This window comes from Aplysia californica, unplaced genomic scaffold (assembly GCF_000002075.1).
Source record: "Aplysia californica isolate F4 #8 unplaced genomic scaffold, AplCal3.0 scaffold00079, whole genome shotgun sequence".
NCBI classification, from domain to species: Eukaryota; Metazoa; Mollusca; class Gastropoda; order Aplysiida; family Aplysiidae; genus Aplysia; species Aplysia californica.
In genome coordinates, this window is record NW_004797349.1 from 1344468 (window position 1) to 1359678 (window position 15211).

Consider the following 15211-nt stretch of genomic DNA (forward strand, 5'->3'; position numbering starts at 1 on the left):
TCTCAAAGCATGGTATATTATTAGATCATTGGAATTATATCTGAGCGACTTTGGTGGTCCAGTCACCATTAGGCTGATGGGCTTGCAACCGAAAGGTTGTAAGTTTGAACCTCGTCAGAGGCCCACCAACATTGTGTTTTTTAGGAAAGACACTTTACACTTACACAAATGTTCCTCACTTCACCAAGATGGGAATGGGTATCCAGCTACAGACAGTGAAAGATCATGTTAGCTTGTTTTCTATTTTTCTTTTTTTGCTTTCCATAGCTAGATCTCAGAGGTAGTTGACTGCTGGTTCTTCAAACTGCAGTGCAAGTGATTTTTATGTATCTGATCAGTTTTTGTACTTCGTAATGCTCCTTGCTTTCAGGCAGCCACATCCTGATTTCAAAAGTATTTTTTAATACTGACTAGAGTATTTTCAGGTTTTGGTAGAAATTAATTTTGAATGCATGGGTGGCGGCCTAAGCATACTCTTATTAATTGTAGGGCCACCAAGAGATCTTTAACGTGTGCAGCTTGCATTTGGGACCTCCAAGATTTTTCACCCTTATCCAAGAAGGCTAGTTGTTCAACCTCTGTCTTGCCCTTTTTAACTCCCTGTGGAGCATAGGCCATCTATAACATTTCTCCAGCGAAGCCTGTCCTGTACGTCCTTGTCTAGCTGTTGCCATGATGTCCCTGCCTTTTCCATTTCCGCTTGTACCGCTCACCTCCATGTCATCTTTGGTCTTCCTTTCATGCGTTTTCCTTGTGGATTCTACGTCAAAGCCTGTCTGATGATGCTTGTCGGGGGTCTCCTCAGGGTGTGCCCAATCCATTTCCATTTCTTCACCTGTATGTCTTCCTTTACTGGCCTTTGGCTTGTTCTTTGCCACAATTGAGCATTAGTGACTCGATCGTACCACTTGATCCCCACTGTCCTTCTTAAGCATCCATTTATGAAGCTCTGCCGTTTCCTTGCTGCTGATGCTGTGTGCCTCCATGTCTCTGAACCATACAGTAAGACAGTCTTCACGTTTGTTTTGAAGATCCTCAGCTTGGTGTTCAATCCCAGTTCCTTAGACATCCATATATTCCTGAGGATGATGTTCAATCTTACAACCCTAAAATCAGGGGTGTGGCTAAAAGACAGCAGTAAGAAGGAACGGAGTAGCAGTAGAAAGATTCACAAGTAAAAGAGAGAGGAGCCGAGGGAAGGCGGAGGCTGGGGGGGGGGGGGGGGGGGGAGAGAGAAAGTGATGGAGATGAAAGCAGATGACAGGATGACAGAACAGGACTAGAGAACAGGAAAGGAGCTGAAGGAAGCAAACTTTTAGGAAGAAATTTTTTTTGGTCACTGTTAGGTTTTGAACCCAGGACCTTTTTGAATGAGAGGTGAGCACTGTACCTCTAGACCAATAGAGGCCCTATTTGTTTGTTAGTATTTGAGGACTGAATTGGCTGCTTGCACTGTATGTTTCTTGGACAGGCAAGAATGTTTCTGAATGTTCTGGTAGGGTCTTCTGGGGTAATAATATAGATTGAAAGCACAGAGAGCTTGCTGTTCAGTGAGGGTGTGCACTATACAGTTGGTATTTATTGTTATTATTAGAAACGATGAAGAACATTTTGGTGTTCAGCTGTTAAAGATATTTACCAAGGTCTATGTCATTCTCCTTCACCCCGAATCTTCTGTACGTGGCCTCAAAGTGAGGGACAGAAGTATTTGAAAATGAAGTCATTTCTTAGGTCTGGTTTTCAGTTCAGTTGGGGGTTTTTTTTATCATACGTATTGCTTTGTGATTCCAACAACATGTAATTATGGGTTATATTTATGTTACATAGATGTAATCTTACAGTTTGACAATCTGGCTCTGCCCCCTCCATGGATCCAAAGTCTACCACATAGTAAGATTTTGAGATTTGTGCATTTTTCAGCATGACAAAAGTTACTGAAAAAGCAATATCTCCGAAGAATAAGATTTCCATTTTGGTTTAGAAAATGAGATAAAGAGTAAGGGTGAATCAAAACACAAGTTTTGAACAAAGGTTGTTGCTTGGTTATGATGTTATGTTTGTGTCTTAATACGTTGAAAGCAATAGTATCTTTATTGCTATGGCAATGAAATGTGGTCCATTTATGAATGCAATGCATGACGCACAAACACACTTTGCTTTTGCTCTACTTGATAAGGTTCTTTCAAAATTGGGGCTGATTATATCTGTCATTACCGAAAATATGTTAGGAAGGGTCAACGATAAAGAACTTGCAAAGACTCTACAATAACATAGACTTCATTGGTTTGAAGACATAATTAAAAACGTAAAACTCTAAGTTTCTGAAAATAGTCACAAAGTGGCCACCAACTCGCAAAGGAAGAGAAAGCAATCTGAAAGCCTTGTGAAAAAGTATAATTGAATAAAAGAGACGCAACCACTTTGAGGAACATGGCTAAGCCAAATATCATGATGAAGGTAAAAGTGTTTGGAGTAGAATGACAACAAATTGTGTTAAGACATCAGAGGTAATAGGAGCCTCTGAACAATAGTATAACATCATGCCTAGACTTTTGAGATCTGTGGAATGTTCTGTCAGAGCGATATATACATTGCCACTTTGCAATAAGGTGAATTATCTTTTTACACTCGAAATCATAGATGTATCATGTTTAAATCATATATGCGCAATTTAAATTGTTCTTGCCCAGATATATTATTATGATGTATATTGCTTCAGTATTGTGATATGATTGGCTGTGACTGTTATATTATTCTATCTATTTACAGAAAACAGTGTTTTTTTATGTGGCTTTGTGTGTATGTTCATGAAGATAAGTCTTTCAAGGGATACTCTTGGTTTACAAGTTACGCTAGTTTATTGCACAGAGTGTCTCAAGTTGCCTCCCTATGCCCCCAGTGTTACATTTTTGGGGGGTATTATTAATATGGTAGATCAAGCCTAGTGGCAGCATTTGATCTGATTTATTTTAAAGGTGGTCAATAAATTGCTTTAGTCTGACTGTTAGAGGGGACCGTGAGATTAAACAGTTTGTGAATTACATTTTCAAGAATGTACTAAAAAAAAAACCAACAAAAAATAAGATGCTCTTTAGAAAATAGGTAATCAGTATGATGTGTAGAGTTCTAGACCTGCATTTTTTAAAAATAACTAATGCTGGAAATGGAAAGTAAAGTGTATAAACTAATGTTTTCTTTGAAAGAAATTTTCGAATTCATCAAATGCAGCTGAACTTTTGATAATAACTTTTCCTGTTGGCATTCAGTATTTTGACTTATCACAGTACTTGTTGTTATGTAATTCTCTTATGAAATAAATGCGTTGTGGCCAGTGCCCTGATTTACTAATTAAGCTCCTGGCTGTTCATGGGTTACAGAGGTGCCAACTGGCTACTTTAAAAATTCTCGAACTTCTCAGACATGAAAACACTTCTCTGGAGATTCGAAATTAATGGATGGTCTAATGCATCATGTATGAAAAGACTATTTTTTACATTGATCAGCCTAAAGTCGGGCAGAAACTGAACAATTTCAATTTCAGGATTTATCAACAAAATGAGTTATTCCTCCAACCAAGTACGGTGGTGTCTGCTTAAACTAAACCCAATAAATCTGAAGACAGCGGTAAACCCAAAGAAAATAGAATTCCCTTTTTTTCTTTGCTATTGGAGCCATTTCTCTCAACCGGAAACTGGGCTAATCCAAAGAAAATCTGATGGTCTCACAGGTTTCTATGTAAGCAGACTCCACTGTCTACTCTGAACTGATTGGCATGAGCAATTGTTCTTTGCGACTTGTTGAATATCTCACTCATTGTATGTTTAATGTTCCAGTGTCCATCCAGTATTTTACACTAACTATTTTTTTATAACTTATCTCCCTTTCCCTTATCCCACTCATCCTGTCGCACAAATAACCCTATTCCTGGGGAAAAGAAAGTTCATCAAAGACATAGATATTTACCTCATTTCTTTATTCTTTAACTTGAGCAGGTTTGATGCTTTGATTGAGAATTTTTCAACTCTAGTTTTGGGTTTGACTCAAGTACAATGAAGACTTGAACCATGTGTTAAAAGTTACATGTTGGATACTTATGTTACTTACCAGCAGCTGTTCGAACAAGACTCATACAATTTGCCTCTAGGCCTCTAGGTTTCAGTCCTCCTGTTGTTACAAACTGCTATGCTTCATTTTTAATGCTGTGTGTTTATGCATTCCGTCCATTTTTGTTTATTTTATTTCATCCCAACTGTGATTTATGGCTTAGGATATAATTTTATACAAATTAAAGAAACATTTTTAACATTTCAATAATTTTATTATTTTTATTTATCCATGCACTGTGTAAATGTGTCCAGTACTCTAGGAATCCTTTGCGGGTAATGGTAAATTCTCATTCTTTATCATCACCTCTTTTTAGAGCCTATGGTTCGTTAGAACTCTGGGATGGACTGCTTTGTTTTTACATTTTCTATGTAGCTTTCCTCAATCCATGAGATGGTTGAAGTGTCCCAGTGATCCTGTCATCATAATGAGACTTGATGAGGAGGTTAGGACTAGCCCGACTATTGGCACCTTTCAGTCCATCCCTCCGTCTTCTGCGTGCTTTTCTGTCTGGGAGTGCTCCCATATCCTATAACTTTCCTGGGTTTGCCTGCTAGGCACCAGGGGTTTTTGATCAGAGTTTTCCTTCTCCTAGATGAACTGCCATCCCTGGCTAACGAGTTCCATCTACCCGGGATGTGGGGATATCGCACCCCAGTCTCGCTGGCGAGTCTTTAACCCGACGCTTAAGGTATTTTACTTTGAGTAGAAGAATGGGATCCCACACCAGTCTTCACCCCGCCCTCCATCCTCACCGCCATTTGGTCTGCAACTGCTTATTTAGTTATTCGGAGCTAACCTCTATATCTAGAGGCCGTTCCACTATCCGCCACCTGTGGACGCACTGAGTTGGGGTTGGTCGCCCCGGGGCCCAGGCCCAAGTGAAAGTCCTAATCCTTCTTTACTTTTCCATCAGTTTTAGATTATTAAATTTTGCTCTTTCCATGAACCAAACAGCTGTTATTATGCTGAAGTGTTTCTTTTTACTTGAACAAAAAAAAAAAAAAATCTGTTCAGAGAGAAATGTTATGGTCCCGCTTTGAAGCCCTAGTAACAAATTAATGGTTTCAAAAAGGGACTAACCTTTCACAAGAAAAGCCCAAACTCTGAATCTTTCCACCTGTTCAGGGTGACACTAATAAACCATCTTTTAATTTTTATATTCTGAAAAACCATCACTGTATGTTATTCTGCAATTTAGATCATTCAAAATTTCAGTTGAATAACCAATCAGGAGCTTGTCAAAATAATAAAAAGAAAAAATCTGCCTTTACCTACAGACGAGTTGTCCAAAAAGATTTTCAGAAACTTTCGCATTGAAACAGCAAATAAGTTGTTTTCACATCATCATCATCATCCAGTGCCAGATCTGTGACAGACATCAGTGCTCAAGGTTCTCCATAAATTCATTCCTTTGCTCAGATGCTCATAAAAAACTAAGTTTCCCTGATCTTTCCCCATTACCCATAATTTGTTTAGGTTACCTAAGTAGGTTGCTCTGGGCCTACCCCTGCCTCGTTTGCCTTCAGTTTGGCCAGTGAGAGCGAGATGTTCAAGACCTTTACATATGTATGTCTATTCAAGTGTCCCAAAAACTGCATTTGTCGTTTCATGGTTATTTTTAACAGTGCGAGTCCCACGTGGGCTTCATCAAGCACTACCTCATTTTACTTATTTTCCTTATTTTCTCAGCAGTCTCCGAAGAAACCACATTTCTGTTGCTTCTATTTTATTGCATTCACATAGAGGAAGGAAAACAGAAATACAAGAAAGTCTGGAACAACCAAAATCTGATAATACCATAAAAGTGGTAAAAGCATCATTCTTAATTCTGTTATAATAACAAACATAAAAAAGGGGGGGGGGTCTATAATATAAACGTTTCTGTATGAACTTAAAAAAGAACAACAAAAGACAAGACAGTATAGGCACTAAATACATACAACCATGAAACATACAAGTGAAAACTATTTGTGATTCTGAATGACAGAAATAAGAGAAGATTTGCAGAATAATCCAATCAACCTTAAAGTCACACCAACTTTCTAACGAGGCAGGGGTAGGCCCAGAGCAACCTACTTAGGTAACCTAAACAAATTATGGGTAATGGGGAAAGATCAGGGAAACGTAGTTTTTTATGAGCATCTGAGCGAAGGAATGAATTTATGGAGAACCATGATCACCGATGTCTGTCACAGATCTGGCACTGGATGATGATGATGATGTGAAAACAACTTATTTGCTGTTTCAATGCGAAAGTTTCTGAATGACAGAAATAAGAGAAGATTTGCAGAATAATCCAATCAACCTTAAATCACACCAACAAGCAAACGTGTTACTTACGGTATGGTCAAGAAAAAACTCAAACATGAAAAAATTAACAGGCTTATTCAAATTTATTAGGTAAACTTAAACCTCAAAACAAACAATGAGCAATCTGTCTACACATAGGAGGTATGCCATTCAAGTGAATACATAATGAATATGTGAGGGTTCACACTTCCTACAGACAAGACAACAATTAGATGTAGAGCCTGTGCTGGGAGACAAGATCGAACAGGTGGTTGGAAGAAGGGTTGGACATCGGGGTATTCAGGTGAGGGGAAAGGGGTGGAGGGCTGATTGCTATCCCTAAAACATCAGCATCTTGCTAGGCCACCACATTATGGCTTGGAAAACACTAACAATACAATAGTATCACAGCAAGATATTAAGTAGACATGCAGATATGGCCATGCCACGCGTAAAAATAGAAAAGTCGCAAAAAATATGGGAAATTCTAAGGGCAAACCACTTCTGATAAGTCTCTCTCTCTCTCTCTCTCTCTCTCTCTCTCTCTCTCTCTCTCTCTCTCTGTCTGTCTATCTCTCTCTCTCTCTCTCTCTCTCTCTTATTCTCTCTCTCTCTCTCATTGGCGAGCACTTTCTTTCCCACTCTTCTACTTTTTAAAAGGCAAAACATACTTTGTGCACTACAATAAAGCTTCACACAAAAAAAGCATTACTTTGCAAAAATCCATTCCAGGAAGCATGGTTTGAAAATAAAAAAGCAGACTTAGGCATCTACATAGAACACATATAGGTCTCCATGAAGTCTACTGAGGAAGCATTATTGCAGAGAAAATGAGTGAAAGTACAAAATATCCTCTGAACTCTTCACATTATATCTATTTGCTTTGTCTTCAGCGTTCTGTCTATTACAGTTATTATCAAGGCATCAGTACAAAAAAGAAGGGCTACAAGCAATAAATACTTTATATGATTGAGGCTATTTTAGGAAGCATTGAATAACACAGAGAGGCAACAAGCATAGAGCTAGGATTATGACTAGATTTAAACTGTCTGTAAACTTTCTGTGCCAGAAAACTGTTCAAGGTATAATGAGCATTCATTTTTTCCCCGTCTTCTCACCTTTCAACTTGCTTGTCACTGAGGTATAGAATAAGAGGTGAGCAAACTAAGACATTTCAGAGCACAGCAAATTTACAGACAACCCTTGCAGAAACATAAACAAAAACCTGACCATTCTCCAGTCCCTTCAGATCCTTATTCCTTCACACAGACATAATCACACACAAAAGAAAAGCCAGCACACTTGGTAACACGGTAGGCACAAAACTTGAGAGGAAAACCACTGAAATCTCATTTGGCTTGGGATCACTATTAACATTATAACATCAAATTATGGCCATTTAGTAATAACAATGATACTTGGATAAAACTAGGCGGAGGGCGATCTTCCTTAAATTCCATCCCAGCACTAGATGTTGAGCCAGTACACCCTAACCAACGAAACCTGCGAAAACAAATTCATTAGACTTTCGATAAAAAAAATATATAGTAATAAAATATATCCTCTTATAATAATAATCTATCGTCCAATCTATCTGACAGTCTCCCACAGGGTACTCTTGAATTGCTCTGAGACGTAGTATGCCGAACAGCAAATCTTTTAGTTTCAGCATATTTAGGGGTAGTGTAATTGCAAGTACACTATTTACTGACATAAAATGCATCTATACGACCACATTTTTACATGTATTTTTAAAACAAAAACAAGGCCTGCCAATCAGCTGAGTTTGCTCAAATCCCTCAGGCCATATTGAGACTGGTTGCGTGAGGTGTTTTTGTTAATCGCTTTGTCCTTTCAGATTGGGTGCTCCACTTCCTACAAAACCTCTACTGAAAGGAGCATTACACCAATCCATGATCAATATCAGACTTGATATATACACGAACAATCTGACAAAACTTTAAAATACCAGTCGATAGAAATATCATTTGACTAGACTTGTGCAATCTTAACAAAATTTGTTCAACATGCGAGGCTCCGAAGTGTAGCCATACTGCCAGGGCAACCTTCTATTTAGTAACTGTAATCCCCTCAACTTTTTTGTCGAGCCCAAGCAACAAATAGCGGCATACCCTTTCTAGTGGGTGGTTGGCAGCTGCTCTGGTGTGGTTTGCTCTTTCTTTTCAAGCAAACATCTATCATCCTTATCTCTCCTCCTTTTCTTTGCACTTGTAGTAACACCTCTAGTCTTTGGTACTTACATAACCTAAGTCTGTTTCAAATGCCATAAAATTCCTTCCCATGATAGGATACTGACTTTGACTCAAATCAATCATACATCTTACATTGGAAAAGGCATGGTGCAGTAAGCAGCAAACTACTATAATTTGGTGGTAACTAAAGTCATCCAGTGTCATAACAAGTCTACTTTTGTAATGGCTATATATACTACAGACAACGGTGTTTCAAAACTCGAGGGAACCACCAACAAGTGTAACGCATGTGCACAGGACCAGAATGAAGCAGTGTCAACTGTAGCTAAAACAAACCATCTCAGAAGTTACTGAAAATATACAGCTTTAAGCAGAATGCACTATGCAATACTTCAAAAGAAAATAGATTTGTAACATTTGTAGAAACATTGCATACTAAATACTAACCAAAAAAAGTCATTGGAAAGAACAAAAAATGAACCACAGCATTGTGTGGAGCTGCAGGCCAGTCAAGGAGCTCCCAAATTTAGCCATTTTCTCAAAGTGTTTGATGCCAGTCTATTTGACAGTCTACCGCAATGTTCCTGTTCTACTTGACGGTGTACGACCGGAACAGTCTGATAACTGTTTCACTTGACAGTCTACTAGTCTACAATAATCCACAACATTATAAATGGCTTCCATTATAAATATTTTGCCTCTTCTTTTATACAGGCTTGGGGTTCTCAATTATCATATTAAAAATGGTCTGCTTATTGTAGTTTGTCGGTTGGGGGTGGCCCTCCCTAATTTCTTGAGGGGGGGGGGGGGGGTGTGGCCCCCTTGATTTCTTGACAAAAGTTAATCAGAGTCAGGAAGTAATAGTATAACATTACTATTTAGAGGCCTTGTGGTTGAACACATTATCACAGTAGACCACCAGGTAGACCATGATCAGACAGGTGGGACATGTGGCAGATAAAAAGCATAATCAAAGTAGATTGTCAAGTGGACTGGCGCCAACTGTTCGATCATTCTCTAGTACACTTCATTAGCTAGACTTGATCAACTCAGCATACTGATCAGGTTGTTACTTCACTCTTCATACATACATGTAACAGATCTTTTTGGCAATATTGTGACAGTTATAGACTCTTACAGCACATAAAAAGGCAAAGGATTAGTGTAAAAGAAAAAAACACATCAATAGGCAATTAAACCATAACACCACCCAAGACAGGAAATAAGTGTCCTTACTTTTTGAGATATAAATTAAATAAGAGTATATGTGAGTGTGTCTGTGTGTGTGTGTGTGAGTTTGCATTTGCATAAGTGTGTGTGTGTGGATGTGTATATGTACAAAATACAGAGATACATCTAAAAGAAAATATTATTATGTTTAGGGGAAGGGAAAAAGGTGGGCCGGGGAAAGAAGTGGATAGGTGGACAACATGTTCACCTCTACATCTCGTTGATAATGTAGGCATTCCAAGAAAAATATTTCTTAAATAGTAAGAAACCAGTTTTGGAATCTCTATACATGATGGAATCATATCAACCTGAACAAATATCAAGTGCTTTCAAGAGTTAAAAATTTTGTCCGTGAGATTTATGCAACTTCCCATCACCATGATAGATATATGAAGTGCTGTAAACACATGACAAAGACAAGAAGAAGTTAAAATTGTGTTTATGTCTCCAGAAAAATTTGGGTTTTGAGGTTTCAGAGGATTACTGGCTACACTGACCACTTTCCCAGAACCAGGCACCACAAAATATTTCTATCTCCTGCTCATACAAGTGAGATTTTTCCAAAGGCAAATGGCAAGAACAAGCAGCAGTTAATGAATGACTAGGTGATATACTCGTGGATGACAAAATGATGTTCTTTATTGTGGAGAGTTCCCATTCACAAACATTCCATATGTGAAATAATTCCCATATGTGAAATAATTCTCACTAGATTCACATCTCATATTCTATCCAGCAGAATTATAGGCCTACATTTCAAAAGCATTACATTCTGCAACTACCACTATCTCTATAAATCACTTTTCAACACAATAAATAACAAAAGGTGGAGGCATATAAATCATCACACCACAAAAAACTAATGCATGGAAAATCCTCCTCCTAGGTAATGCCGCTTGAAACCACATTCAGGCCATTTCAAGTTCAAAGACGAAAACAGACTCACCACAAATAAATAGGTTTAAAATAAAATTGGTAAAAATATTGCACAATGATTGTCTATGTTTAAAAATTAAGGGAAAGAAATAAACCATCTGTACAAAAATTGCACATACAGTACAGTCCAAGTTTCTACTTGTCCTTTAGTTAAACAACAAATCGTTATAATTGTTGAGTAGGCTGACAACACTGGTGGTATAGTTTGTGCAGGTGCGGACAACTTTAACTCGATCAGCTCGCTCGAAATTTGACTTGACCATTTCGTAATACTCCCCGTCGCTCAGCGTGAATGACTTCAGGGAAGGACATCTCAATCTGGGGAAAGAAAAATAAATTACTATAGGCCTACTATTTTCATAGGTGAGGATTTTAAGTACCCCAGATTTCAAATTATTGTATTGTTCATTTGATAAGTCTCAAGCCTTCTTTCGTGAGGTATTTTACACATTCCCCTTAAGCATGTTGAGTCATTTTGAGTGACGTCTTGAAATACATGTACTTATTTAGAGAAATGAAAAAAGAATGAAAATAGAAAAGTCACGGATGAGAACCCAGTTAATGCACCGACAAAAAAAAGCCTTCTTTAAAAAGTAGGCCTAATCAATGGGAGACACATTTTTCAATTCCTTGAAAAAAATTGAAAAATAATCTTTGACGGCTTTGGAGTAAGAAAATCATTGACACCTGCCCAATTTTCTCCTCACAACAACCAAAACGAAAAAAATGGGGAAGCTCAAACTGAACGACGAAGAAGCCAAACTGGGAAAACAAAATTAACACTTCAATTCTGGAGATCAATTACCGTCAGGAAAAAAAGGTATCCCAAACAAGGTTTTGGGGGTAGTTAGCTATTAGGGCTTTATTAAGCACTCCTTTCACATAAAGGCTTCTTTAACCAAGAACGGGAAAAAACTGCAACCTTCTTACCTAACATGGTCAATAAACTTGTTGCTCTTGTCACTGAAGCGAATAGTGTCCGGGTCCCACTGGATCTCACAGCGCTCCAGCTTGGGGCAGTGTTGGGCAAACGCCTCCACAATCTGATCCACATGAACACGAGACTGCATTTTCAGGAACCAGCCGTTTGCAGTTCCCAGGACACAGATTCTGGAAGGAAAAAAATAGGCGAAAGTCTTATTACTGTGGTCTCACACCTTATTCCTATATGCCTTTTTCTCCCTGGAAAAGCCACAATATCAAGTACAGGACGAGGGCATAGGATGTTTGCTTTGCTTCCAGCAGTTCCAAGCGAAATGAGTCACCATCTGTTTCTGACACTTGCCCAGGAACAATAGTGCTATTAGACTAAGAACACAACACACATTACTCTTACAACATATGTAAAGATGTTTTAAGCTACTAACTACAATCACCAAAATGCCAGTGTGGAGAAGCAGACCAAACTGTGGAACACATTCTTCAGCAGTGCAGGACACACATGGCCCTAATACAGCAATAACATGGCCAACCTCACTGATACTACAAGAGAAGCTGTATGGGCTGACAGAAGAAATAAGCAGGGCAGCACAATATATGACAGATACTAGACTTTAAGTGTACTGCAATCGAGAAAAAGAAAGAAGACGGATTTGTTGATCAAGAACGTGCACATACAAGAGATAAATATACAGAAAAAAAATTGATTCCGCCCTGCCATTATGATTTAAGTAACACCAAGCTTTTATCCAGAGTGCTGTTAGCTGGAGACGACTGTATTGCAAAAGTACAGCAATATAACTGGCAAGTGACACTTTTAAACTAAACTATAAGGACAGATTTGGTTATACTTTGAAAAGTGAAGGGATGAAAAAAATGCAAATAAAACGAGGAACATAATAAACTATGGAGACATCCTATTATTTGTACTGCTTTATTTGTTTCGTCAAATCAATTGGCTCCTACTGTTTGGCCTTTCGTCCACCCATGCCCCCCCCCCCAACTCCACCCCACGATCACATTACATGTATTATTATTAGGATAAATAATCATGACTGTAAACAAACATCTCTTTGTAATCATAGTAAGAAATAGCTTTGTTTTACATCCTCACTTATTTACAACTCAGTCAGATGGAAATCTATTCTTGACTCATCTTCAACATCTCAATTTCTTTTTCCTTACACAAACATTTACCACTGATACAAATCATTATTAATATTTGATCACGTGTCTTAAGAATGAGTGCAGAAAGTTACAGCTAAAAAATCCATTAAAAACCTTCCGATCCTTTACATCTATTATAGTCAAATATTCCATCCCTCAAAACCTACAGCAATGATTTTTAGAGCTGTTTCCTTGTTCTGTGCTTGTTTTGCTTCTATTAATTTCTTATCTTGTTACTCTTTGTATTTTATTTTATTTTATATTATTTTTGTTCATTTTATTTTAGTATTTGGTAGACATAGAAAGATACGTGGCGAGGGGGGGGGGGGTATAACTGTTTACTGTTTCCTTATTCTGAACTGGAGTCAAAGTCTGGAACTAAAAATTCTAGATCAAGTCCGATAATTCAGAACGGGAAGAATTTTTAAAAAACCCGATCCACAGCTGTAAGCAGAAGCAAAACGCAGGTGCAGCAGACCTCTTCTCTGCGTTTGTTTATAGCAAACAACGCCGCAGCCTAATCGAGTTGCTCGTCGCTAATCTTTATATCTTTATATCTTTATATTTAACTGTCACAGATTACATCACATCTACAAGCCTTCCTGTGATAAGCAACATGTTTTTTTATGTATCTCTTGCCACCCCTCCTCCTGTTCAAACCAAATACCCAGATGCCATTACTTTTCTTCCAAATCTCTCTCTCTCTCTCTCTCTCTCTCTCTCTCTCTCTCTCTCTCTCTCTCTCTCTCTCTCTCTCTCTCTCTCTCTCTCTCTCTCTCTCTCTAATCGATCTATTTATTTATCCTATCTACCAATCTATCTCTACCATAAGACCCATATAAAGCATGCGTTCGGTTGAGTAAAGAGAAGCACATCGACTCGATAACAGTAAAGTTATTTAGATTAGGGGAAAAGCAAGAGAGACTGATAGAAGCAACGGAAGTAAAGAAAAGAAGCAGGAGTATCACTAGCACCCTCCACCCACCCACGTACTAATGAGGGAAACATGGGCGTGCGGCATATACTGCAGGGTGGTCTGCCCCTGTACTTTTAAATAAAAGAATCACGATTTTTAACTCTTAGTCTACGCAAGGCTATTCTACCTTCATATTCAGCCAACTAACTCATCCAATTTTTCACTACACACATTCCCAAGAACCACGCCCCTATTTTACCTGTTTGCATAAAATAAACGCCACCTTGACTAGAAATGAATGCTGCGTGCAATAAACGTACAGTAAGATTTCAAGATGAAATAACTGGGGTTTCAAAGATCTCACTATTTCTGTAAACTAGGCAGAGGGAAAAATACAGCCCGCGAGCCAGATGCGGTCTGCAGGCAATTTCTATCTGGCCCGCGAGTTGAACACGTCATTAATAATGAGAATACAATTGATAAATAATTTATACTGCACGTCTTGAAAACTAAAATTAGTAATTTCTCACACAGATGGTTACTGGGGATCAGATGGACAGACAGGGTCACCAATGTGGAAGTGTTAAGGAAAACAAGACAGATCCCAGTCAGAGATGAAGTAGGAAGAAGGCGGTGGCAATGGATTGGACATACTCTCAGGAAGTGAGGCAGCTGCATAACAAAGAAAGTTTTGGATTGGAAACCACAGGGTAAGAGATCTAGGGGAAGACCTCGTGGAACCTGGAGAAGAGTCACAGAAATCGATGTACAGAAAAGTGGGAAGACATGGAATGACATCAAGTGGCTAGCCCAGGATAGAGAAAGGTGAAAGGTGTTTGTCCGTGGCCTATACCCTGGTGCAGGGTGAGAAAGGCAATGAAGATGATGACACAGATGGTGTTCGTCTTGAAAACTAAAATTAGTAATTTCCTGCCCAGATGGACGAAATAGACAACATTGTACAAATATATAATCTCATGAAATGCCAGAAAGTGACATGACAGTTTGTTGTAGTGTCAGTTTTATTTCAACCCATTTCACTCAATTTTCTTCTGATTTCGCCCGCTTAATCAAAGTCGCTTAATTAATCCGGCCCACGACTTCGACAGGCCTGACTTGCCCATACCTACAGTAAACAACCGAGGAGATGCCGTGTGTCTTCTAAACCGGTGCATCGTACACAAAGGGTTAATCTGTTCTAGGCTAAAGGCGGCCATTACCCCACATAGCCTACTGACTCACCGTGAAAAAAATGGGGGAAAACAAACGCGAAAATAAACTTGACAGCAGGTAAAGGAAGCAGCGAAGGATACACGCTAGGGTAAGCTTTTAGTTTAAGCATATCGACTAGATAACGGTGATTTAGTGTTGATGAAAAGTGAATCATACAGATAGAAACGAGTGGGGGGGGGGA

General features: G+C 38.6%; 1 protein-coding gene across 7 annotated transcripts in view; it reads right to left on the reverse strand.

The window, feature by feature from the left end:
• Positions 1–10823: 10823 nt before the first annotated feature.
• The window catches only part of LOC101852838 (F-box/LRR-repeat protein fbxl-1), a 68447-nt gene continuing 64059 nt past the window's right edge, over positions 10824–15211 (reverse strand). For all 7 annotated transcript variants that reach the window (XM_005094303.3, XM_035968746.1, XM_035968747.1 and 4 more), the window contains 2 exons: positions 11706–11885; positions 10824–11093 (listed from right to left, as the gene is read on the reverse strand). In XM_005094303.3, the coding sequence (XP_005094360.1) occupies positions 10922–11093; positions 11706–11885 (352 nt within the window). In that variant the 3' untranslated portion in view covers positions 10824–10921. The remainder of the gene's footprint in view (positions 11094–11705; positions 11886–15211) is intronic.